This window comes from Sycon ciliatum, chromosome 5 (genome assembly GCF_964019385.1).
Source record: "Sycon ciliatum chromosome 5, ocSycCili1.1, whole genome shotgun sequence".
NCBI lineage: Eukaryota > Metazoa > Porifera > Calcarea > Leucosolenida > Sycettidae > Sycon > Sycon ciliatum.
Window position 1 is genome coordinate 16,121,310 of NC_088647.1, and position 27,943 is coordinate 16,149,252.

Consider the following 27,943-nt stretch of genomic DNA (forward strand, 5'->3'; position numbering starts at 1 on the left):
TTCTGTAGATCAGTTGAAAAGGCATTGCATGTTCCCGTGCCGAAGCGGAACGAGAGGGAGAGAAAAAGAAATTGGATAAGTGGCTAAATATGATTTGCACGAACGCAAATATCTGAATTCAAGGCAAGGCAAATACAGCCTGATACAGCTCAAGTAAAAAATACTAGTCGAAATACACAACACACACACACGCAAAACATGTAATCATTGCTAACTAGCTAGAACAGCGGTGAGAGCAGAAAAAGCTCAAAAATGCACACGGCATACATGAGACAGCATGTACAGCTACGTGCACCTAACATGGAGCAGGAAAGCGAAAACAGCAAATAGCAAACAGCAAGACAAGAGCGATAATAAATACACCAGCAGTACTGGCAGAAGCTGGGCCAGGGTACTTACTAGCTGCAATGGCAATAGCATGGCAAGTCCCTGAGATAAAACGGAATGTTGAAACGTAAAAAGAGTCCCCGAGCAGTACGAGGAAGTGGAGACAAACTGTCAGAAAGTAAGCAGTAGAAAGATACGCCGGATTTTTCTAGACAGAAAAGAGAGACCGAAGAAAGAAGGAAAGAGAGAGAGAGACCGAAGAAAGAAGGAAAGAGATAGAGCACTCCAGGGAGCAGTGCCGGAGAAGAGCCACGGCAAAAGAGCAGTGTTGCATGCCAGAGAAGCAACGCGCGCACGCGCTCTCTAGATACTAGGTTATCCTTAAAGTTTCAAACAGAAAAGAAAAACAAGTCTCGCAACGTCATGGCAACACGCCACCATCATAATGATGTGTCACCTGACTGCGCAGAGCTGCTACGGATGCCCGTAAACTCAGACTGCTGCCGCCGCAGTGCCTCAAATGCGGCTGTGATCGTGCTCAGCTGCTTCTTGAGATTGGTGTTCTCCTCGCGCAAGCCATGTACTTCCTCTTCCATTTCGCGCGCCTTTTGGCGGAATTTGGTTCGGCTGCGTCGAGACGCCTCATTGTTCTTCTCGCGCCGCATTTTATACGCCTTGAAATCATCGGCGGACTTGAAGTCTGACTGTGATTTACGGGTTAGAAGTCCAGCTGCGGCAGCAGAATCACTGGCAGCATCCAGCGCACTCCTGACTGTGTTCGGTGTGGATTCATCAGCAGTGGCTTGTGCTGTATCCACGGCCAAGGCACGCAGGCTGCTCAGACTGCTCAAAGCCGATGTGTCTATAACAACCGCATCGTCTTTTTCAAGTTCGCGGAAACTGTCCGGCCATTCAATCTGATCAAAAAATGCAGAGCTGATTCCAGTCGGCACTAAGTCTGAAGCAGATGTTGCCGACGGCTCTTCCTTCAGGATCGGTTCAGGAAAACTGATGGTGGCATCGGCTCTAAGCGAATCACGGAAGAAACTGTCCATCTGGTCAAATGAGGAGCTGACTCCACTCGGAACCAAATCCGAGACAGACGTAACCGATGGCTCATCGTGGCGAATTCGCTCTGGAATAACAGAGTCATCTGCTCTGAATTTATCGTGGAAGAAACTATCCGAGAAATCCATGTCCACCTTCAACCTGGCTTCAGCTTCAGCTAAAAAGGCAAATTAATATTTTGTACTGCGAATTGGTCAGGCGAAAATGCTTATACCTGACCGTTCTCGATCTCAGCAAAGCAACTCTACAAAACTAAGTAAGGGCTTCGACCAAACTACAAACAACAACTACCTAAAATCACTTTCACTGCATCAAGGATCGTTCTGTTTCTTGATGTTTCCAAGTAAAAAAAGCAACAGTTCCAAACAGTAGTTCTGTGAACCTAGTATACAGACTCAGTACCTCGCCTCTCCTCGTGGTCAAGTGAGAACGTGGCCGTGTCCGTGCGTGCACGGCGGTAGATCCCCTTTCTCTCTGATCTGGACTGTCTGTACTGTAGCTAGCTAGCTAGCGCACTCGTACACATCCTGCACTTGGCGACGGTGGGACTCGCGCCCAGACAGCATGCATCAGCTCCAAACTAGACTACGAGTCTTCACCAAAGCCGGCAAAGGCAAAAAGCCTCAGGCAGGCTGCAGGGTGCAGGCGCTAGCGCTAGGCTCGAGCGAAGCATGAACCAGGGCGCGCGCTCTAGCGCGTCCCAGCAGAATTCACGTGATCACGTGATCGTGAGTGATCGTGACTTTCGTGAGTGGTCGGCTGGTCGCGCATTCAGCTCAGGCATTCAAAATATATGTACGAGTACTCATATCCGTGAACCAGCTGCATGCACAAGCTGCAAGACTTGCCGAAGGCCCAGGAGGTCATTGCGCAAGCGCATACATCACGTCATGCACGTGCGCACATATATGTACAGGTACATGCATGATGCATGCATGCAAATCATCAAAATGACGTAATGATTGCCAACCAACAAAGGCATGACTCATCATAGAAGAATAGTACTAGTACTTTTTTTTGTAGTAGTCTTTACGCAAGTACGGTATTGAACGTTTTCGTTCCCTTCTTCGTTCCCTTCTTCTCAAAATACTCAGGGAAAGATGGAAAAAACTAAGGTACATGTACATGTAGTAGGGTACCCTGTAAGAAGGCTTCACAGAAGCTTTTTTTGCGATGCGACACGCGATGCGACGCGATCTGCGACGGACGCGTGCGATGCGACAAAATCTTGCCGCGATTTGGCTACGTCACCATGATATTCGCGCGGTTTGATACAACTTTAGGCCTGCGGGGATTGCCTTATCAAAAATAATAATAATTTGATAAGGGATTACAACTACAATGTCATGTACATGTGTGTATATGTATACAATATTGTGAAAAATACATGCACTCCAATTATTTTGTACATAAGGAAAATCACGGCCGGCCACGGACTCACGGTTGTCTTTGCAGTTGCTTGGCATTGTTGCGAAGGTGTGAAATACAGTCATGTAGCCATTGTACAATCATGTAGGTTCCTGAATCCTTGAACTCTTGACAATTATTTTGTTCACGCCAAGTTTTTGTCACCCAATGCCAATGGTTTGCATGCATGCATGCTGGGTCAGTTTGACTCTTCACCTTGACACTAGTATCTTTCTCCTTTGTCACAAGTTTGTGTCACATGATTTCTACACCGTGATAATAGGAGTGCTGTATTTCTATTTTTTTACCTTTAGGCTTTACTAGTAGTTGTCTGTTGGTATATACAGAAGCCTTGCTTGGTAGTTTAACATGTTTTTGTAACATGCTGTCAAAATCGAAAAACATAGTTGTCTGTTGTAGTCCCTTAGTTTTTTCCCATCATTCCCTGTAGCCTAGTATTTTGAGAAGAAGGGAACGAAAACGTTCAATACGTATCTAATATTGACTGAGTACGAGGTCAATACAGGTAGACTCCCTCTAATTCGAATACGGTTTAATTCGAACATTCCGTGTAATTCGAACTTTTTCGTCGTACCGATCTTTTGCAAGTCACTTCAAGTCAAAATCGAATGCATAATTCGAAGTACGAAAAGTGCGCCGGTTGGATAATTCGAACCCAGTCTTCGTACAGAAGAGCTGTTTACAGTACATTGGCTATGTCCTTTGAACGCTTATTTCGAAGTGAGATTGAGTTGCTATCCTTGTAATTCGAAGTTCATTCTTTTCTCCTTCTCTAGCCAAGAGTAGCTCAGAAATTGATTGATGGTCCGCTGCAGGATCGACTATAGCGTTCAAGAAACCCACCTTCTCTCGAAATTTGATTCAAGCCCGTGCTAGGCAAATTGCAAAGGTTTGATTGAAGACGACTTCTTCCAGGTGGCTGACTCTCTTCGCGGATCTCGATGGCCTTTCTTGCCGCGCCAGCTCGTGCGCGGGGATGTTGGCGAACAACAACACTCTTGTCGTAAATATTGTCGATGCCTATGCTCCACTTCCGTTCTTCAGAACGACGTGCTGCTGTTCGACGGCCTTTTGTATTTTGTATTGTATTTTATTATTTTACTTGGGCATTCCCAACAGACCCTAAGGTCTTCTTACAGGGTGCCCAACTTTTCATGACGTGGATTAGGCAGCGCAGTTCTTTTCCGTTGAAATTGTTTCAGGAAAGCTGCAGTGATTGACAACTTCTTCACTAGAAGATGAAGATAATGTCAAAATGATTTTGTGTCGATCCAGTGTTTTGATGATCCGTTGTACATGACCGATACGACCACCTATGTTTCGTTGATGCAAATAAAAATGTGCAAAAAATATTCAGCATGAGATTTCAAGCATTTTGACATACATATCAGTGCATGGGGCTGCATTTGGATAATTAGAAGTTCTGGATAATTCGAAGTTAGGGCCTGGCAATTTGAGGTTCGAATTAAAGGGAGTCTACCTGTATAGGAAATAAAAGCCGAGTAAAAGACCGAGGCGAAGGCGAGGTCTTTTACGAGGTCTTTTATTTCCTATACTGACCAAGTACGAAGTCAATACTAGATTTATCACGACTAGCCAAAGCCTGTGTTCAATCGCTAAAAAGGAGTCAAATATAAGCGGTCAATATAGCCCTAAGGTGTGAAATATGCAGGAATATTTTGACTGCTTATGTATGGTAAAAATCTATGGGAGTCAATACTAAGGGAGTGATCATTACCTGTATGATACATGGTGGTGCGTTATTCCGTGGATGCATGCGTCGACAAGACTTTCTAAACTAAAGGTCAGGCTCATTATAATGTCTGCAGCTGTTCGTAGACAACAATATCTTCGATGCCACAGGCAATAGGGATATCGGACGGTAATTGGTTGCCTGGGTGCGATCTCCTTTCTTGAACACTGGGCAGATGTCTGCTGCTTTGAAACCCGTGGGGAATTGTCCTTTTTGAAGAGACTCATTGACGATAGTAGTGAGGGAACTAGCGATGTACTTGGCATGGTTACTCTTCAGGAGGACTGGTGGTAGCCCATCGGAGCCGGTAGCCTTCCACGTTTTTAAACGTCTGAGCATATAATACTGGAGATGGTGTTTACAGAGACTGGCTTGAAGGATATTAAGGCTCGCTGGATTGGTACGGTGGCCCCGCGGGTCGTCTGGCAGCTGAAGTAGAGGAGTCTGGGCTGGTGACCTGCGCTTCAAATACCGTGGTCAGGGCAGACGGGTCGACGTGAAGAATCGCTGGGGACTAAAGCGGGATTCACAGAAGCTTTTTTGCGATGCGACACGCGATGCGATGCGATCTGCGATGGATGCGTGCGATGCGAACTCGCGAAATACCATTCACAGAAGAAGTCAACGATGCGACAAAGTTTTGCTGATTTGGGTACGTCACCATGATATTCGCGCGGTTTGACACAACTTGTAAAAATTTATAGGCAACTCTTGCACCTTTGTACAACTTTGCTGTAGAAAAGGTCAAAATCGTACACCAAATCGCTTGTCGCATCGCATCGCATCGCAAAAGTTGAGCCAAGCTCAACTTCTGCGATTAGATGGCCCAGTTGCGGCAGTTGCGTGGGGTGCGACATGGCTGCGATTTGGGGTTTTCCCGGTTTCGGGTCTGTCGCATCGCGTGTCGCATCGCAAAAAAGCTTCTGTGAATCCCGCTTTAAGCGGGATTCACAGAAGCTTTTTTGCGATGCGACACGCGATGCGACAGACGCGAAACCGGGAAAACCCCAAATCGCAGCCATGTCGCACCCCACGCAACTGCCGCAACTGGGCCATCGCAGGCCATCGCAGAAGTTGAGCTTGGCTCAACTTTTGCGATGCGATGCGATGCGACAAGCGATTTGGTGTACGTTTTGACCTTTTCTACAGCAAAGTTGTACAAAGGTGCAAGAGTTGCCTATAAATTTTTACAAGTTGTGTCAAACCGCGCGAATATCATGGTGACGTACCTAAATCAGCAAAACTTTGTCACATCGCTGACTTCTTCTGTGAATGGTATTTCGCGAGTTCGCATCGCACGCATCCATCGCAGATCGCGTCGCATCGCGTGTCGCATCGCAAAAAAGCTTCTGTGAATCCCGCTTTAGGGCCGATTCCCACTACGGTACCGTGAGTGCCGCCGTGCCGTGAGTACCCATGGTGATTTGCTCACGTGAGGGGCAGTTTTGGCGCGAGTTCATTCCGTGGCTCCTGCCGTACCGCGCCGTGGACATTCCGGTGCCGAGGGTCTCTGGGGGGTGGAAATGGCATGCCGTGGTATTCCGTGAGGTCGAATGCAGTGAGTAGTAGGTATTTAACTACTCCCTGAAAGGAAGTTTTTTCTTTCTTTTGTGTTTGTGGTACGAAGTTTTTTCTTGGCTTTGTGCTTTTCGATTTGTTGATTCTTGAGCTTTCTCCAGTCATCTCCCCCGCGCTATTTTCCCTCAGGACCAAAGTCAGAAATTGATAAAAATGGTGATCCGGCCTGCCGCCGGAATGCACGGTAATTATGGGCCGATTTCCACTACGGTACCGTGAGTGCCGTGCCGACGATTTGGGTAAGTCACGTGTACCCCACGGTACGAGCTTGAAGCTGAGAGTGATTTACACCTGCGCACAGTCATTCCGTGCATTATTTTACGACTCCCTGGTGCATTCCGTCGGCAGGCCGGATCACCATTTTTATCAATTTCTGACTTTGGTCCTGAGAGAAAATAGCGGGGGAGATGACTGGAGAAAGTTCAAGAATCAACCAATCGAAAAGCCAAAAGCCAAGAAAAAACTTCGTACCTCAAATACAAAAGAAAGAAAAGGAGGAAGGATCAGAGGAAGGATTTGATCTGCTGCTCGGATTGTAGCGTTAGACGCCAACCCTGCAGTCAAGATCAAGATGGATACGTCGCCTCAGCAGCCCACAGTTCTATGTCACACCCAGCAGCCTTCCTTTCACTATACCGCTGGCTGAATTTCAATTATCGAGGTTTGTGAAGTATTTGTCTTGTGCCGCTAGCAATCTTCAGATGTGACGTCAGACGTCCGTGATGATTTGTTGGTTTTCACTTGGCGTCTACTTTTCACCTACACTAGGCTACAGTATCTTTGTCACTACCTCAGTACCATTTGTGACGTGTAAACTAGCGCAGCCTATTCCTGTGTACCTCTCCTTCTCATTGTGAATGATTTAGCACTTGTGATAGTTGTGTCTGGTAGGCCGGTTTAGAACACCTCCATTCTGCACTATTCCTTTTGTGTTGATTTGTCACATAATTATGTGAGTTACATGTAGTTGAGTGTTTACACCTCAGTGCGCCAATATCTTTTCTATAAAAATAGCATTATTCAGCTAAACCCCTTCATTCAACAACTGCTTCTCCTCTGATGCGTTCCCCGTTATTATCTCTATGGAACGAAACAAGACTTGTCAGGAGTACTACTACTTGCTTTCGTGGAGTGTGGCTGGTGAACTGTTCGTGCTGTGATCTGCAAGCGTCGTGTGGTCTCGTCGGGTCAAATGGAAAACCTATTACTACTGTATTTGACGGACCTATTGAAGATGGCAACAAAGAATTATAGAAGATATAACCGGGGATGTGGAGGGCGGCATCAGTAAAGGATGCTATGCTACCCATCCAATTCCACCGCATGGCACAGCCACTAGTTGCTGACATATTCAAAAACACAGCTTTCGCAGCATACAATGCAGTTGACAAATTAATTTTCATCCACTAGGACATGATTCAAGACACTTTCTAAAGTGGTATCATTCCCATTTTTTGACACAGCGGACATGAAGGATAGCACTTCCACTTACAACAATTCATTTGGACGTAGCTTGCCTAGAATTGGCTGAACAAAACGTCATTTTACAACCATGTTAAAAAAAGCCAAATCACCTCGTACTACCCGTACATTATAGTTTCATGAGATCGATAGTCTCTGGCCAGACCTATCCGGGCAATGCATGTGTCCTGCAGTGTACAGGTCCAGCCATTTGATGACCTACATTATGTACATGTACATGAAATACATTGTATCAAGAGTACGTAACCCCAGGGGGTTATGTACTCTTGATTGTACCTGTACCATCATTAATTTTGTATCCAATTCAACTTTTTTTTTTTAATGTTTATTTGAATTCGGATAGCTCAACAGTACAGAAGTACAACTACAAAGAGTACCGAATAGAAGGCCCCGAGAACGGGAAACCAAAAAAACAAAAACAGCAACATCAAGTTACTGATTATGCACATTGCTTGAAAGCAAATCACAACAATGATTAAGAGTTAAGCTGTCTTTTAGCCAAATAGCCAATTTGACGCGGAAATCTGCGATAGTAGTGCAGGACTTCAGGTCGTCTGGTAAATAATTCCAAACAAGAGCCGATTTACTTGAAAAGGACAGAAAGCCAGACATAGATCTATAGCGATTGATACTCATGTTATGAGTTGTAACTCCTCTGTTCACTTCTGTGATTTTGAAACCATAATTCCACTGCCTCTTCTTCGGCACCCAATACTTCTGCGATCGTGGGGCAGTCATTCGCCGAAGGCTTTGGGTCCTTATTGAAATACCTCTCCAGTACTCGTGCTGCGATATCGTTTTTATCGAATTTCTGATGTGATTTCCCAACGCCATCTTTCTGAGAAATATTTCTCACTTCATCTGCATGATTCACCCATTCTTTGCAATGGCGGAAGATAAGATCAGGCTGACCACGTTCCACTTCAGCAATAGTGTGGCGTGTATAATAGGTGCCGTGCAGGTTGTTGAGTTGCTTGCCTACTGCTCTCCTTGTAAGCTTTTCACGATGCCGTGTTTCTGTCAGTCTCGCCCCAAGCACCCTCCTTTCTGGACTCCCAGGCGCATAGTACTTGTGCTGGATGTCAAAATGACCTGGTTGCCTGGACAAATGATGTGAGGAATCAAATGGTTCGCAATTAGTCAATGCCATGTCTTGGGTAGCGTTTCCCACAGGATGCGAATCTTCAGTGGCTTCACTAGCGCGCTGACTATCTTTTCCATTTGTTATGCTGTCTTGTTCGCCGAACGAATTGTAGACGCCACCAGGCCCACCAGGTGTATTGAGCCATTCAATGGGAGATTGAGAGCACCGATCTTCGTCATCCGGATCAACCGAGCTGCTAAGTAGTTTGCTGACTATCAATGGATCGTTCTGCCTGCGTCTGACTGGGGGGCCTCCTCCGGGAGAAGATCGTAAGGGCTGGACGTGATTGGGCGTGTTCAGTTTTGTCGTCTTCTTCGTCTGAGGCGCTCCCTGGAACGTGTTCATCTGCACTGCACCGACATGTATGTGTATCTGTTCGTTTCCTCTTAGACATGCTTCTGCCAACTGCCGGAAAAACCTCTTCAACCACCGAGTTTGTCACAACTACATGTACACGTAGAAATGCCCAGGGTACACGGTATATCGCACAATAGGCCTAGCGCAAGAACATTGAAGCTTAAGTAGCTGCCTATAAAACAATATTTACAGGACAACTAACTTTGGGCAGGTATTACTTTTCCAAAACTGAAAAGAGCTGATTCTTACAACACAGTTACATAATGGTACCGGCTGCTGAGAATCGCTCACGTTTATCACCTCTTGGAAACACGCAATTTTCACGCAACATTTTCATTCTCTAGGCTTCCCATTATGAATGTAGAGCTTTCACGCACGTGTGATTTCGTGCTAGTTTACGAAAGCGCTACATACATGTACATAATTGTTAGATTGACAGCATGAAACAAGGTGGAGGACACTGTGTTCGGAAACAATCACCTTACTACAACCTTCCGCGGTTGGCAGAGCCCCGCCCCCGATCCCTGCGGACCATTTGAACCATATGAACCATATATCGCACCCGGTTCTGACCCTCATTATGCTAGGGGTTAGGAGACTACTCCTGATGTCGTCTTGTTTTCTTCGCTCTTTTCTTTAACTTATATAAAGACTTCTTTTTCTTTTTCTTTTTTCTTCCAACTTCTGCCCATGGCGTCCTTCTCTCAGCTCGTCTTGTTTCATGCTGTCAATCTAACAATTGCGTGAACTATAACAAGGTTTATCTAATACTGGTTTTTTTAACCAGTGTCAGGTTATATCATACATGTACATGTACAATGTACATGTACAATCATGTAGTTAGCTTGCTTCGCCAATACAGTCTAGACCTCTGCCGTGACAGGTATGATTATTATGCATAAACACTCCTGAACAACTATCATGCCGAGTTCGCAACTCATTGCAAGGGCTAGGAGATCAGCACCACGAAATGTTGCAATGTAACACAATGTGTCATAGTAAATAAATGGCGGTCAAACCAACAACTGGCGAATGTGTGGTCTTGTAATGTTCACATCACTCTACAACATGCACATGTACATGTATGTTTCACCAATCGCCAAAAGCATTTACCAATAGGAACCAATATTTTCACGGCGGAGACGGGCGAATTAGTGATAATAGTGTGACGCAGTAATCCACACCGATCATAAAGAATGTCAACATCAGCGCTAGGCATATGCGGATAATGCCAGCAGAAAAATTGGCAGAATTCGGTACTTTTTCTGGTAAGTTTCATGCATGTTTAGTATGTGGATAAAGAAATGGAGCAGAATTCGAGGAATTGCCCGCCATAAGGTTTGTATGGTTCTGCTAATTTCACTGCTTTTCGAGCAGAATCTGCCACCTTTTCGAGCATTATCCGCCAATGCCTAATCAGCGCTGACATCCTCAGCAAGTGCACTGAGTGAGTCTAAGGAATCCCCCTGTGTGTTCTGTAATTCATTTTTACTATCAAGCAGTAAGGTGATGAACTAGCACTATTGCAAGTGGCCGGATCTCTATGTGCCTTTATTGCAAAACTAACATCATTTCGAAAACAGGCCACTTTTGTTCTGTAGAGTATTTTGTTCAACACAGATAGGCACCCTCATTTACAGCATGGTGCTCACGAACCTACCGCTCTAAAGTACATTGTCTCGCGTTCCTTTCTGGTTTAGTGTTCAATGTTGGAAGTGTAGTCGAAAGTGCAAAGTGCATTGTCTTGTGTTCCTTTCTGGTTCTGTTCATTGTTTGAAGTGTAGTTGAAAGTCTAATAGCCATGCGCAAGAGAAAACGTGCACAACAGGACGAACGTTCCGGTGAAGCCAGTGATAAAAAAAGGAGTGCATGGTCTGGGTGGAGAGACCCACACTCGGTCGTCGGGATAGGCACCGAAGCCGATAATACTCCGGAGAATCGGGAAACGGATGTCTTGGAGGACTACTCGTCTGAACACGTGTCGGAGTTATCCTTTGAAGAAGACAATGCTTTGCCTCACAGGATTCAGGGGACTATGTCGGGAATGAAGGCGAACTCGGGTCGAAAGCCTGAAACAATCCAAAGTGGATATGCCGCAGATCAAAAACGTGTACAGCAGAACGATTCATCGCCAGACCCTGGGATTGTTTTAGATCATGATGTCGCTTATGCAAGAGAAGAGGTAGTAGGGCATTGCGTAGAAGATATGGATTCACCTTCGGAGACCAGCGGATGGGATGTGTGCAGCCCGCTAGCCAGCAACACATCTAGCAAGAGTTCGGCTCACGGTGTGGCATCCAGCAGTTCCTCAGTCCACGGCGCTGTGCCGGAGGGAAGCTGGGCCGATCAAAGTTCATCTGCGACTCGGGGAGCACCACCCAAGACCGCTTCAAGCCAGATGAGGGGATCCGTGGCTAGTTCACCCCAGGGCATTGCACATGATGTTAGTGATTCTGCTAGCCTGTCACCCAAGAACAAGTCCCCGAACAGCGAACGTTCTGCTCATAGTGCTCCAGGCGGTAGGTCACATGAAAGAGGTTCCTCTGAATATTCATTTCATAGTAGAGGCTCCGTGGAGAATGATGCTGGAAATGACGATAAGGCACCTCCTCTCTCTTTCAGTGAAGTGTCGAGTTTAGTAGAACGTCTCAAAGTGAAACGCAGTCTGAGAGGTTTTTCCTTGCAAGCAGTCAGTGAGCAACTTAACGAAACTTACGGAACCACGTACACCGCGGACGAAGTCCGGCAGTTCGAAGCAGGCCCGAATGCACGATTCGGGATGTATACGCGCCGGTTGCATCACCAGATTACGCAGTGGTTGGATATGGTGGACCTCACGGAACAAATACTAGGGTGCATTTTGTGATAAAATGGGTGCATTTTGTTGCTTTGAGAAGAACGCAGTTAATTTAAAAAGTATCTTGAAGAATGCTACGCTGAAAACAAGCATCCAAGCAGGGATTAGTATGCTCAGTTTGCCAATCAATTCAAGTGTGAGGAAAAGAAGATTTCAAAATGGTTTAAGCAGACTGCAGGTATAATGCAAATGGCAAAACGAGGGACAGGACACTTCCCATTAACCAGCAATCATTTCATCTGGAAATATTCTCTTTATGAATAAGCGACGCGGAGACAATACTTAATGCGAGAAATAATAGTGAGGCAGCCCTCTCTCTTCCATTTAATAAGGACTGCCCACTCCACCAATTTGTTTGCAGCCTTCTTGTTAAATCTGTCTCTTTTATTAACCCTTCGTCTTGTACACGAGCTCAGAGAAAAACTCTATTGATGTCCACTTGTTACGGGAGTTGTGTAGCTAAAGCATCCGAAGAAAACATTGACTCTCTCCACCAGCACATGGATCAAGAGACTAGAGCCGTCGCTATGGCTCACGGTTGGCTACCAGTACCACCTGACGTGTTCACCATTCAATACTTTCCTTTGAGAAGTCGAGACAATAACGCATGTTCTCACTGCACCAGGAGAGTGACACATAGAGTCGGGGAGTGGGGTTCCCCGATGGTGTCTAGATAGTGTGTGTTTCTCATAGATGTAGATAAGGCGGTATGAGAGAATATGCAACTGATCACAACAATAATAGTGCTGTCTTGTGGGATCTTGGCCCGAAAATGGATTACCTTTTCGAGTTTGGTGAAATGTTTTTCTTGTACAGTTAGTAAGTTTTAGATGTGACGTCTTTAAAAGTAGGCATTAAAAACATTGTTTTGTTGGTTGCATGTCGATCTCGGCTTCAACAATCCGCCAAATGTTGTCACCTTCGTCACCTTATTGTGACGTGTAGGGTTAGTATGCCCGAGCAAGGGACCCTCACTATGTGTCAAAGATTCTCTCAACATGCCTAATCACACGGCCTGGGGCTGTATTCCCTAAAACAAGCAAAACAAAACAAAAACAAAACAAGAAACAAACATGGACAAAACCAAAACCAACATGAACATGATAAGCAAAAAAACGTGCAGTAGGGAAGCGAGAAACTCGATGTACCAAATGTCATCCTGCGTCAAGTGTATTTTTGAGGCCATGAAAGTACATGTATGTGTATTACGTGTATCATGTAACATTGAGTAAATTACCAGTCTACATCCATGAATGTCACCCGCAGCTCTGGAGAAACGCATTGGCAAGGTACAGGCATCGTATCACCGAGTGTTGCAATTGTCTAATGGCATTGATTTTGAATCGACCACATCTCGGCTACATACAACTACCAATCAAGGCTTCTATACCATACATGTACATGTAGGTGATACGAGTATTGGAATTGTGGCATTCTATTAAAAATTCCTCTGACTCCGATCTCCCTCCTAGGAAGCCCATCACTATAACAATATTATCGCGAGGCGCTCTATCTAAACAAGACTAGCTGGCATGGGTGAATGCCATGGTGACCAACAGCCGGAACGATACGATGGAACAATGGGAGGTGCTAGACACACTTTCCCAACCTGCCCGAATTTCCTGTACAGTACTGAGACTGTAGTGAGCAACCTCCTAAGCTGGTCACGTGTGTTTCTCAGTCGGTGGTATCGCGAATATGTGAACATTACTTTACTTTACTAATCTTTAGTAACTGGCAAGTTTACTTCTGTAGTTGTACACATAGTTATATCAACACAACCCTCTAGTCTGTACTATACCACTTTTTTTCTTCTGTAAAAAAATGTTTTACTGCCAGAAGTCGTCTTCATATAAGGAGGCAGATATGCCTGTTTGTTGTACGACTTTAAATAAATCCAACCAACCAACCAACCATACCATGTAGCATTAGGTAACGCGGACTGCGAACCAACTTTGCTTTCTGTCTTCTTCTTTTTAGTTTTTGCATCTGTTTACATTATGTGTCAGCTCATATCACCGTCACACTGAGGTATTTGCCTACCCTTCCCGTGCTGACGTTTAGCCCATTTTGCGTTGTCACAACCTAACGAGTAACGTGACGTCCTCAACGGATGGGCTCTGAAGGTAAACCCGGATAAAACAGAAATTACCGTTCTGGGCCGATCCCTGGATCATGGACAGGATAGCGGAACAGTGGCGCACCACCAAGAAGCTCGAGTCACTCCTCGGGGATAACGAGGATGTCTTTCGGCGGAAACAACTAGCCGCTGCAGCATTTCGATCGCTCTGGTCACTATGGAGCCGGCGCAGTACCGTTGGAGAAGAACCGAGGCTTCGTCTCGACAATGCGTTTCTACTACCAGTGCTAGTATACAACGCCGGCACGTGGGGACTCACGGCAGCTGCCGAGGGTGGACTCGACGCATTCCACCGCGGCCAGCTCCGTCACTGATCGGCTTCGTCTGGCCGCAGAAGATCGCAACAACGGCACTCTACGACAGGTGCAAAGCAGAGCCGATCAGCCGCATCATCACCAGAGCTCGGTGGAGGCTATTTGGCCATATCCTTCGACTTCCCAGTGATGCCCCCGCCGTCCTAAGCATGGTTAGCTACTTTGAATGTGGAGATTCAAGAGATCTGTCTGCAGCATTCTGAGCACGGTTGAAGCCTTGCGACCAATGACGTAGAACGCGATGTCGTCCGCAAACAGGAGAGCACGGCAATGTAACTTGTTGAAATTTCTGAGGGGTACGGCGGATATAAATGCAGAAAAGTAAGGGGCCTAACAAGTACGGAGCCTTGTGGTACACCACGTGAGCAGGGCTCTGTACTGCCTCGGGCATCGCCGACAACGATCTGCTGGGTTCTCCCAGTAAGGTAGTCTGCGAACCAACGCAATGCCACGCCTCCAACGCCAACTGAAGCCAGTTCCTGCACGAGCTTGTTATGCTGAACGCGGTCAAAGGCCTTGCTCATAGCCATTGGCGGACTATGCTCGGCCAATAGTCAAAATTTTAAAATTATGCTTTTGATTATGCCTCGCCAACAAATATGCTGAATTATGCTGAATTATGCTCGGTTCCACTATGTATTCACGCTGTACATAGAGGATTGAGAAACCACACATACACACACAGCCATGCAGTAAGCATAATTTTTGTCTAAACCGACGAAATCCCAAGATTATGCCAAATATTATGCCGGCATAATCCGCCAAGGGCTATGACAATTACAAGGAGTCGTAACTGGGGTATTTAAAAAAACAAACATCTGCAGGCTTTCTGACAAAGCTGTATTATGCCCTAAAGCATAATTTTTGTCTAAACCGAAAGATTATGCCGACCTTATAGGTTGGAATCCGTATACTGTATTATGCCGGAGCATAATTTTTTGACGAAATCCCGAGATTATGCCAAATATTATGCCGGCATAATCCGCCAAGGGCTAGGCCTTGACGGATTATGCTAATATTTTCGTGAAATTATGCTTTTCGCATTGCTGAAAAAATCGCAGAATTATGCTATTTTTATGCTAAAAGTTATCATATTATGCCGCATTATGCTCACATGTACATATGCTGCTGATGTATATGATGGTTCTGTGCAAAATACCAGGGGAATTGTTTTGTTGAGGGCGTTGTACTGTAGTAGCAAAAGTTCAACGGGGTCACCGCACCGTCCGGACGCGTCCGACCTAGCTACAACCGTCACTGATTGTAGTGGACTGGACATGACTGTTATCAAGGGAGTCGTAAACCTACGACTTCCTGGTGCATCTACTTGTACTTGTACTTGTAGAACATGTACAACTGTATGGAATTTGATGCGAACAGGCGGATTATTCCAATCTATGCGATTCATATGCAATTTGCCTCGAATTATGCGATTATTCGATTTTGGTAGAAATTATGCGGAAAATTATGCTAGCATAATCCGTCAAGGCCTACCAAGGGCTACTTGCTCATGTCCACAAATATCCACACAGCTGCTTCTTGTCCAAGACTCCAAGGCCAACTGCCAGTCGTTTTTACGCCAAAACTGGCAAAAGGCCTTCACAGCTGTGATTGCGTCTGTAAGCAAACTGCTCCTCCGGTAGTGCACCGAGTTCCGGATGATTGTCGAAGAATGCTACAAGTTGTCGGTGTACTACCTTCTCAAGTACTTTGGATATCACTGGCAAAAGTGACACTGATCAGTAGTTGGAGCCGATAGTTGCGTCGCCAGCTTTGTAGAGTGGGCACACGTGTGCATGCTTTTAAAAAGGAGAAGTTAAGGCAAAAATTAAAATTTTCACCAGTTGTAGTCTTCGGGGTGCTGAGTCGAATGGTCTTGGTCCGAGAAAGCTGAGACGCTCCCTTCCTACTTGAATCCCAATCGAACCCGCGCACTTCCACCGAAACTGGGTGACTGCGCTCGACTAGATGGGGATTTGTATGCAAAATGTCACTAAAAGCGCCATTTCGTTCTTCTAAAAGCACGGATGACCGCGATTGGCCCATTATTGTAGTCTTTTGGACGCTGAGTCGACTGGTTTTGGTCCGAAAAGGCTACGATGCAGCGTTCCTCCTTTATTCCCAATCGAACATGGTTGAACTGTCGTATCCGGACGGCCCGGGGTTAGACCCCAAGGCTGCGGTCGTCGACATGAACTAACTTACTAATAAACCTTCACATTACAAGGCCGTGCAGTGGTGGCCACTTGGAGAGAGTCCACCAACAGAATTACTCTTACGCACGCACGCACATATACCTAGACATACTCTCACACACACACTCAGGCATATACAGACACGTACACTCACACCAGCGTTCAGGTTGACTCACATCTTCAAAGGAGCTAACTTGGTTCAAGAGACGATAATGAGAGCACAAGGCAAGACAGACGAAAGCCGAAGCTTCCGCCTGAAGGCGGAAGGCAAGAGAGAGAGAGAAAAACAAGGAGATGGCAATATGATCTAGTTGCGGCCATGGAAATCCATGGCCACGAGATTGCTGGTCCTGCATGCAATAGCGTATCACCGTAATAAATATGCGTACGAACTGTTGCATAAAGAGCGGGAGCCATGTGGGGAAATATAAAATAAAGACGATTATGAACCCGTTTACGGGAGATAGATAAATAATAAAACAACTAAATAAGGCATACTTGTCCCGTAGAGGCCTAAAAGGCACGTGCCAATCGTATGGATACGACATATCCCCCCGCTTACACGGAAAAGAACACGTCCTCGTGTTATAAGTAACGTAATAAATTAGACTAAGATTATGGCTAACAATTTAACTAAACGAGTGCAGGTCAAAATTGGAGTTCCGATCAAAAAAACTGTTCAAAGACTAGCTGTAATATTGGCCACAACCAATCCAGTCAATACCACTGAAATCCTTACTCGTGCCAGACGGGACTCCCAAACAGCTGAGGTGGATGGCGGGAACGCGGGGTTCGCCTTTCCATCACGCCAACTGGCGGAGCACTGTCGAATACCCGAGCGGTGTCCTCCTCGTCTCGGGCGGCGGCATCAGGCTGGTAGGACGGAGTCAGGGTGGATGCCATGGGCTGCGGTGAGTCCGACTCATCTTGTTCGTGAACCTCCTGCAGCCGACTCGGTCGATGATGACAACCTTTCAGCCGGTTGACGTGCACTATCAGCCGACGTGCCGTGGGCTCGGACAGCTTGATGCGGTAGGTGACGGCGGAGAGCTTCTCCTCGACTAGGTACGGTCCGTGCCACAGTCTAGAAAACTTGGCGGTTGTACCCGTCGGAATGGCCGGCACCAGAAGCCACACTGCATCACCAGCTGCAAACGTCACGGCCTTAGCGTTACGATCACGGATATGCGCTTGATAGCGGTGCACGTTGCCCAAGTGCTCCCGAACCTGCGCATGAGCGTCCTCCAGGCGTCGGCGGAGAGCACTCACGAATTCCGGCTGGGACGATACTGCGGATGCTGCTCCTGGCGGTAATCCAAATGCCAAGTCTTGAGGTAGGCATAGCTCCCGACCAAAGAGCAGATAGCTTGGACTGTAGCCGGTACTAGTCTGCGGCGTCGAGCGGTATCCCATCAAGAAGGCTGGCAACTTGATGTCCCAATCTCGATGATTCCGGCAGACGTAGTGCGCCAGGCCACGCTCAAGCGTCTGGTTGAATCTCTCAACCAGACCGTCACTCTGTGGATGGTACGCAGTTGTCCTGGTCTTATCTATGCCAAGCAGAAAGCAAACACTGCGAAACAGAGAGCCATCAAAGTTTTTGCCCTGATCGGTATGCAACCGATCAGGAGCACCAAAACGTGACACAAACTCATTAACAAACACCAAAGCAATAGTGGAAGCATCCATTCTCGAAAGCGGAAAAGCTTCCACCCATTTAGTGAAATAGTCAACTACAACCAAAATATGGCGGTTCCCTTCCGCTGTCTCCGGCAAATTGGGGATCAAATCCATAGCTACTCGCTCAAAAGGATACCCCGTCCAGGAAGACTGCATTGGAGCGCCAGACCCTCTGCCAACGGGACGCTTCAACTGGCTACAGGAAGAACAACTTGCAACCCAATCCGAGACATCTTTCTTCATGCCTACCCAGTGAAATTGTTGCGTCAGTTTCTTCTGCAGGCGTGTAGAACCCGTATGTCCCCCCTGGTCATGATACTCTTGCAAAACCAATGAACGTAAATGCCGGGGAACAACAACTTGCAAGATAGACGGCTTACCGGGGCAAGGGTCCTCCCAACGACGGCACAACACCCCCTCATGATGAACCAGCATTTCATGATTTTTCCACAAAATACGTACCTCAGGACTGCTACCCATCATGTCCTGTGGGCAAGGCGGAGAGTCCATACCTAGCCAGGACACTACTTGGGCGAGATCTCGGTCCTTCTCCTGTTCCGTTTCCCATCTTGACCACGGCCAGTTGAAACGGCGGATGAGGGGTGTGGGGATGTTGCCAACGTCGTTGTTCACGGCCCCTACGAACAGCGTCGTCGAAGCGTCAGGGCGGCGTGACAATGCATCAGCGTTAGCGTGCGATCGACCTGCCCTGTACAATATGGTGAACTCAAATTCAGACAAATATTCCAGCCAGCGAGCCACAATCGCCGGTGGACTTTTGAAATTAGCCAAGTGTTCTAGAGAACGATGATCAGTACGAATCACAAATTGTTTACCAAGCAGGTAGCAACGAAAATGTCGCACAGCCCACGCCAAACCCAACAATTCATTTTTCGTGGATGCGTACCGTGTTTCTGTATCGGCCAGAAGTCGACTAGCCTACGCTCTCGGCCGTTCCAGACCTTCCTGAACCTGAGACAGCACTGCTCCTAACCCTAATCCACTAGCATCTACGTCTACCAGAAATGGTGATGCATCTTGCCCAAACCTGGGGTAAGCTAGTCCTGGGGCGGTCGTCAGCACTGTCTTCAGATTCAGGAAAGCGGTTTCACAGTCAGGGGTCCACAAAAACACTTGGCCAGTTTTCGTCAGGCTGTACAAGGGGCGGGCAATGGTGGCAAAATCTTGGGCAAACCGCCTATAATACCCACAGAATCCCAAGAAACCACGCACTTCTCCAACTGCTTCAGGGGTAGGCCAGTTTCCGACTTCCTCGATCTTACCCGGGTCGGTCCTAACCCCCTCCCCGGGTAACAATGTGGCCCAGTTTCAACACTCCATAATCCGAACCCACAGTACTGATTGAGGCGGGGGAGGTAGAGAAGAACATTCGCCCTTTGTCCCGAAGAAATTGTGCAAGGAATGTGGGATAATACGTCCCGGTCAACAATACAATCACGCGGCAACCCCTTAACAATTCTTACCCGGTGCCAACAGGTTGCATCTCCGAGTTCCAACTGAACAATTTCTGACGCCACGGCTTCTAGTGGTTGCCCGTTGGGGCTAATCAACTTCGGGCCTTGGTCAGAGGTTTCCTTTTCCAGCTCCTTAGGTAGGCGGTCGGCAAAATCCTCTGACAACAATGTAGCGGCGGATCCTGTATCAATCACAGCGTCCACTGGACATCCATTCACCGCTCGAGGCACCAACATGTCCGCACGCTCACTCGCATGTTCAATGAAGACAGAACACATAGATCAGGCTTTTGTTTTCTGTAGCAGTCTAAGTTTTGCAGATACTGACTTCAACCCCAGGGTTCCACTTCCGGAGAAAATCTACAAAAGCAGATGCAAACGACCTCCCTTCTTTTGTTAATAATGACAACTCTCGGAGTAAGTACTCCCACAAACTGAGAACCCGCAGAACAAGGGCACTAGACTAGAGCTATCCGATCTCTAAAGAGCGGTAATAGCATCAGCTACATCCCAGAGGCCAATTCATAGGTTTCTTCTGGGAACTCGCAAGGCCTAGGACTCAGCAACAATCAGTCTGCAATCAGCCAAAAGCACAGAGCTAGCAAGCGCTGCAAATGCGTCAATTTGCAACAAATACAAACTGGCGTATTTTTCCAATTCTTCCTTACCGACAAGGTCAGGGGACCAGCGAGGATCGCACTGTAGGGGCGTCGATTCCACTCCCTCCGATGGGGCGGTAGTAACCCTACAGCAATGGCTTCAGCTACAATAGCTGCACGAGCAGGAGCAGCTGCTGAGACAGCGCAGGAGGTAACAGCAAGTTTCACAGCACCTGCTGAACCATAAGGTCACAACACACAAAACCACAAAAAAAAAAAACACAAACCACAAGGACAGCAGGAAAACTGCTGCCACTGTGCCAGCTTCGTCATACAGGTCAAATTCTCCATTTACGCCATGATCAAACCCTTGACTTGGCGGCGCTCCACATCTGTTTCCAGAATGCGAATGTCCATACCAAGTGACACAAACCAAAATAATGGATTTACGACGCCACGTGGAATTTTCGTCAAACTTACGATCACGAGAAACAGCCCAAGAACAACCATACCTTCTTCTTGATATCCTTGAGATCTCGTAGAAGTCCGGTCATTCGCGGATCGGGCAGCGGAAGCTCCATACTGCCCGTCCATTCGAACAACCGGGGCATCACAATGTCATACTCGTCAATGTCTCTCTCGTTGACAGCACACAAGGTGTCGGATCCTGTTCACTGCGCCAAATGTCGTATCCGGACGGCCCGGGGTTAGACCCCAAGGCTGCGGTCGTCGACATGAACTAACTTACTAATAAACCTTCACATTACAAGGCCGTGCAGTGGTGGCCACTTGGAGAGAGTCCACCAACAGAATTACTCTTACGCACGCACGCACATATACCTAGACATACTCTCACACACACACTCAGGCATATACAGACACGTACACTCACACCAGCGTTCAGGTTGACTCACATCTTCAAAGGAGCTAACTTGGTTCAAGAGACGATAATGAGAGCACAAGGCAAGACAGACGAAAGCCGAAGCTTCCGCCTGAAGGCGGAAGGCAAGAGAGAGAGAGAAAAACAAGGAGATGGCAATATGATCTAGTTGCGGCCATGGAAATCCATGGCCACGAGATTGCTGGTCCTGCATGCAATAGCGTATCACCGTAATAAATATGCGTACGAACTGTTGCATAAAGAGCGGGAGCCATGTGGGGAAATATAAAATAAAGACGATTATGAACCCGTTTACGGGAGATAGATAAATAATAAAACAACTAAATAAGGCATACTTGTCCCGTAGAGGCCTAAAAGGCACGTGCCAATCGTATGGATACGACAGAACAAGTGGTCACGTGCTCCTGGGTGCCCAAAATCCCCCCAAAATCACCTGGTCACCACGCCAGCAGGCGACAACTTTCACACCAAGGTTCAACCAGCTGCTCTTGTCTTGCCTGCCTGCCGCTCCCGGTATGGTTTCCATCAGGGAGTCGTATAGACCGGTCTATACGACTCCCTGGTTTCCATTCCATTGCGTATCTTGGTGCCGACAGGTGGAATGCGCTGCCTCCATCTTGTCGCCTGGCCGAGTCGCCTGCTTCGTTTCGCGCTCACACAAAGTCTCATTTAGGGTTCCCAGTAAAAAGGCAACATTGCCTGTTGGGAAATCCCTAACAAAATAAGAAAAAATAATAATAATAATAATAATTTAAAGAGTCGGCGTGGAGAAAGCAATTTTATTAGTGCAATTAGGAGTATAATCGATGCAGACATGGCCAGACAACAACGAGTTCATGGAATTTGTTTAAGGATTTTTATGTTATTCAAAATCGATTATGCTGTTATAAAATGTTCTATTGTTGTACACAGTACCCTCAGTTCCGATACTATTCACTGATGAGCGGAACACGAAAATCGATTTTTAATAACATAAAAATCCTTAAAAAATTCCATGAACTCGTTGTTGTCTGGCCATGTCTGCATCGATTATACTCCTAATTGCACTAATAAAAATAATAATAATAATAATAATAATAACTCGAGTTCAACTCAAGTGACAGGAGTGCACCCAAAAAAGGTCAAACAGGCTAAGTTTAGTTGTACCCTGCAGGCACGGTGACCAGGTGACTGGTACATGGTAGGCCTTGACGGATTATGCTAGCATCATTTTTCGCATAATTCCTACCAAAATCGAATAATCGCATAATTCGAGGCTATATAAATTCATTATTAAATTGCATCCGAATCGCTAAAATTGGAATAATCCGCCTTTTCGCATCAAATTCCATACAGTTGTACATGTTCTACAAGTACAAGACTTAGTACAAGTACATGTAGATGCACCAGGAAGTCGGAGGTTTACGACTCCCTTGATAATAATAATTATTATGTCCAGTCCACTACAATCAGTGACGTTCGTAGCTACATGTAGGTCGGACGGTGCGTTGACCCCGTTGAACTTTTGCTACTGCAGTACAACGCCCTCTACAAAAAACTACCCTGTTATTTTGCACAGAACCATCATGTACATTAGCAGCATATGTGAGCATAATGCGGCATAATATGATAACTTTTAGCATAAAAATAGCATAATTCGGGATTTTTTCAGCAATGCGAAAAGCATAATTTCACGGAAATATTAGCATAATCCGTCAAGGCCTAGGCCCTAGTGACTGGTGTACGCAGGAGCACGTGACCGCTTGTTCAACCATGTTCGATTGGGAATAAAGGAGGAACGCTGCATCGCAGCCTTTTCGGACTAAAACCAGTCGACTCAGCGTCCAAAAGACTACAACATATGGGCCAATCGAGGTCATCCGTGCTTTTAGAAGAACGAAATGGCGCTTTTAGTGACATTTTGCATACAAATCCCCATCTAGTAGGGCGCAGTCACCCAGTTTCGGTGGAAGTGCACGAGTTCGATTTGGATTCAAGTAGGAAGGGAGCGTCTCAGCTTTCTCGGACCAAGACCATTCGGCTCAGCACCCCGAAGACTACAACTGGTGAAATTTTAATTTTTGCTTTAACTTCCCCTTTAAAACTACTTAGAACTTGGCCGGTATGCAGAGACGTATTGATGCTAGCGGTGAGTGGGCCAGCGATGTCTGTGCGGCATGCTTTGAGGAGACATGGTGGTATTTCATCGGAACCTTGTGCTTTGTGGCTGTTCAATGACTTCAAGACATCTTCAACATACTCGACTGTGACTGGCGTAAACTCGTCGAGAGTGGGAATGTCGACTGGCGGGCTGGGTAGAACAAGGTCAGACGGTCTGGCAGGATCACAAACTACGGTTGCAAATGTGGCTGTAAGGTCGGATATAGTCACCTTAGGTAAGGATTTGACTTTTTCTCGTCCTGCAAGCTTGTTCAGGATTTGCCACTGGGCTCTGGGGTTGCGTTTATGGGTGTTGAAGGCTTTCACGCAGTATCTTATTCAAGAGGGTTCCCTCGCGCCGTGCTGCCCGGTACTGCTGGAGGAGGGGGCCGTCGGTTGGGTTCCTTCGTAATTTCCTGTGCAAGTTTATTCGAAGCTGAAGAACTGCCGAACCTTGCTCGTGATGGTACAAGATGGCAGAGCTCGGACGGAAGCTTTTTGAAGTGTGGCGTAACCCATGGTTGCCGACGAGGCCTGCCAAATCCAGACACCTTGAGCTGAGTGATCGGGGCATTTCTGTCCAGAACATGTCTCAAACACTTGGACAAGTGCTTCACTTGACCGTCCAGGCTGGTGGGCGACTCCCAAGTTCTGAAACTTTCACTGATTTCCTGGCCACATTGGTCGAAATCCATAGAATGGGGTGCAGGCTTCCGAATCAGCCTGTGAGTGTGCGGAGGAATGGGCTCAAGGTCTTGATAGGCACATTGGACAATGACGAGATCGTGATCACTAACACCGTTCATTGAGACTACTTCCGCCTTGACTACAGGGGAGCCGTCAGTAACCAGAGCAAGATCTAGGCAAGTGCGTGCTAAACTAGTGGGTTCAGTGATAACATTTCTGAGGTGATGCTCCGCACAGACGTGCTGTAGATGGCGATATCCGGGAGTCGTTGGCTGGACATCAGTATTGAAGTCGCCTAGGATTAATGGAGTTTGAAGGGCTAAATCAAGTTCAGAGCTCAACTGGTCCCAGAAATCCGCTGTGGCAGACGGCGGGCGATACCAGGTGGACACACCAATGTCTGTTGCACGTGGCTTGGTAGCAAGACGGATACGGACAGTTAATATCTCTACAGTGGATCCTGTAGATCGTTGGATTACGAAGTTGGTTGCTCCAACGAGGAGCACACGCTTCTTGCCGAACTTGACACTTGACTGACTCACGACTGCCATCCGGAGCACACGAGGAGCACGTCGCACCTTCCGCTCGGCAAACCTGAAAGAAAGCACTACTCCCTGCTCAATACACAGTGTTTCGGGGAATTCACCCCTCATCAGTTGAGCTTGAGTAGGCTGAGGAAGATTGTGCCTGAAAAGCACCACTTATATACTGCTCTCCAGGCCAAACCATCACCAGGGATACAAACTTACAGAGACGCTTTGTTTCCAGCGCGACAAACACCAACTTCCTGACTATTACCGCCGAAGTCGCAACTTCTAAGTTCGTATTGTTGTCCCTCACGCGGACGTGCGACTAGTTGTTGGAGGTGACAGCGTTGTGAATAGCTATACTGGCTCTCATGATTCACCTTGTATGTGCGACATGATCTGCTCATACGCGCACCTCTCCAGCAGCTTGGAAGCGATCGGGAGGAGGGAAATAGGTCCAAAATTTCTGGAATCAGATGACTCCCGCACTTGTGAATTGGACGAACATAGTAGAATTATTTACGCAGGAACCCACCACCAGCGCTGCAAAAGTAAGTATTAGGTAGTTAGTTATGTCTCATAGCTAACTTACTTCAGTCATACATGTAAGTATTGAACGTTTTCGTTCCCTTCTTCTCAAAATACCCAAGGAAAGATGTAAAAAACTAAGCCGGTAGTAAGGGACTACAACTACCAAGACTCCCGGGAAGTTGCCCAGAGGTATAACTTTGATACACACACACGCACTTATCCAAAAAAAAAACAGTCAATTGTCGTCCACATCGGATACATACATTTAGCATACCATGGAAGTCCGACACCATCATATCATCATCAATCTCTTCCACATCTCATCATCAGTGTGTGTATTCTCTAGCAGCGAGCTTATAACTTTTAAACCAAGGCTTAGCGATAGGTTATAATCCGGCCAACACAGAATGCATACATCGTAAGTAACCATTCCATGGGGCATGGAGAGCTAGCCGAACTGGGGTAAATGGCAACAAGTTGGAATATAAAGAGCTGCGGTGAAGCATGAATGCAATGTGTTCAGAGTTTCACGCGACCATCAGACAGAAGTGACTTTTGATTTGTCAAGTACATAATTTTCTGTAGACTAAACAAAATAACTCAAAAGGCGCGGAGGAAGACTGCAGCACATATCATAGACTAATATCCTTCATTCATACCTGTAATACCTGTATGCACAAAAGCGGAAGTACAGTAGTATGTGCCAGTAGTTCAAGTGGTGACATTGTACATGTCACATGTAAGTCAGTACCAAAGCTCCGTGTACTTGTAGTATACTGCAAAATTAATTACTAGTAGGTAGTAAATTCTGAATAACAGAGTATGCAAGACTGTCTTAGTCCAGCTCTGGATAGCACACGGTGCATCACTGAGTTTGTTCAGAATAGCACCCGTGCTTGGGGAAGTGCTGCGTTGCAGCAGACGCTTTTCAGCGCCCTGTCACGAAAACGGAATCCTCGATTGACTATCACGACTCGTCCGCCCGACACCAATCCCTGGGAAAATATGATATCTTCCTTGAACGGTAGGGCGGGTTCATAGTCAACATGACGTATCAGTCTAGTCCGTGTGTCCAACTGGTGCTCTGAGTAGCAGCGGTCGACTCGAAGGAATATGAATCCAGTGGGTGCTCGTTCGTTGCACTGGAGGAGCTTACTGGAGCTGTTTAGGTTGCGAGTGGACCACGATGAAGCTATGCCCACTTGAGCCACATTCGTATGTCTCTCGCAATGCATCTCAATCTCCATCATTGGCTTATCAGGATCCAAACGCTGCCAAGAGAGCCTACCATCCAGCTGATCAACTTGCATCTTTTCGATAGTGTCAACAGGCACACTGTCGTCGATCACCCAGCAGCCTGGGAGTCCCCAGAAACGAGCAATGTTCAAGATGTTGAAACGTGACCGGCCTATGGTGTGCTCCGTGTCGCTGATGTTCGATAGAACGAGGACGTGGAAGGTATTTTGGAAGTCCCCGTCCACCCTGTTCATTTCCTTGCAGCACTGCACATACTGGTCATGCTCTTCCTCAGGCACAAGCAGAATCCGTAACCAGGATGACTCAAGCTTCTTGTCGTAGCCTTTCCAGCTGAGGATATCCTTCTGGAATCTTCGCCTTGACGGAGTGAAGATATAACGAGTCACAGCCTGCCTGGTAGCAGCCTTCAGCTTTCCAGCGGGCCACTCTAACACATCTTCAACACTCCGTCCAATTCCACTGACACGATACGCCGAGTTAGCGAGGAGGAAGGCTTCCGGGTGATGCTTCTCTACACAGCAGTGTTGCAATTTACAGATTGAGCAAGGGTTCAACTTTCTAAGTTGCTTGCTGGCAATTTGACATTGACGGATGGCGAGTACTATCAGTTCGTCAAATAGCTTCCTCTGCCAGTTCCAGATGGGTTCGGGGTCGATTCCACATTCCTTCCAAAGAGCACCATGGGAACTTTCGTCCTTTAGTATTTCTTGATCTAGTTTCGGCTTAAAATCAGTCATGTGGGGAGCCAATGCAGTCATGTCCCAAGCGTTGAGCCCGTTGACGTACAAGTTGTGATGCTCACGGAAGACCTTTGTCTGGATACGTACTAAACGCCCTTTAAAGACTTCGCTGGATCTTTACCAATACTATTCTTGACAATAGTGTGTAACTCTGTCCATAATTTCTTAGTTTCATCTATGAGAAACCGACTTGATGACTCGTACCGAACGAATTCCACATAATGTGCAGACGTCCCTTGGCCAGTCACAATCTTTTCAAGATCCAAGTGGCCTTTTCTAGGGCCATCAGTATGGATCCATTCATCGCTTGAACCATACTTAGTGCCTGCATCTTGACATTTGAGCCAGACCGGAGGAGCATTAGCCATTCTCTTGCCGTCCTTCAGGCTTGCGAAACTACGAACCTACAACAGTACTGCTATTTTGACCTTCCGATTGGCAGCTGCCAGCTAGGGAGAAGAGCGATTTCTAAAGAAAGTCCAAGCTACAAGTACTCATTCTGCTCAGCCTCAACACGCCGAGCAAGTCTTGTCGCTCTGCACCAGTCTCCATCACCGGTGCAGAAATGACTGTGTGTTTCCCGTGGGGGGGGGGCGATGTTCGCAGATGAGTCTAGCTAGTGAGGCGGAGGCGGGTCGCTAGACAGATCCCGGCACGTCGCAGATGGCCACTGACGATGACGGTGGACCATGGTGGACAAGAACCTTGTCACTGCTACATTGTAGATCTACGGAGTGTGCGAAGACTGCAAATCAAGAATAGAG

The 27,943-nt window shown here is 46.8% G+C and overlaps 1 protein-coding gene across 1 annotated transcript; it reads right to left on the reverse strand.

Moving 5' to 3' along the window:
- Positions 1–1,820, reverse strand: LOC135817819 (uncharacterized). The gene has a single exon (XM_065331095.1). The coding sequence runs from the start codon at positions 1,521–1,523 to the stop codon at positions 768–770; it is 756 nt and encodes a 251-aa protein (XP_065187167.1). The 5' UTR covers positions 1,524–1,820; the 3' UTR covers positions 1–767.
- Positions 1,821–27,943: the final 26,123 nt, after the last annotated feature.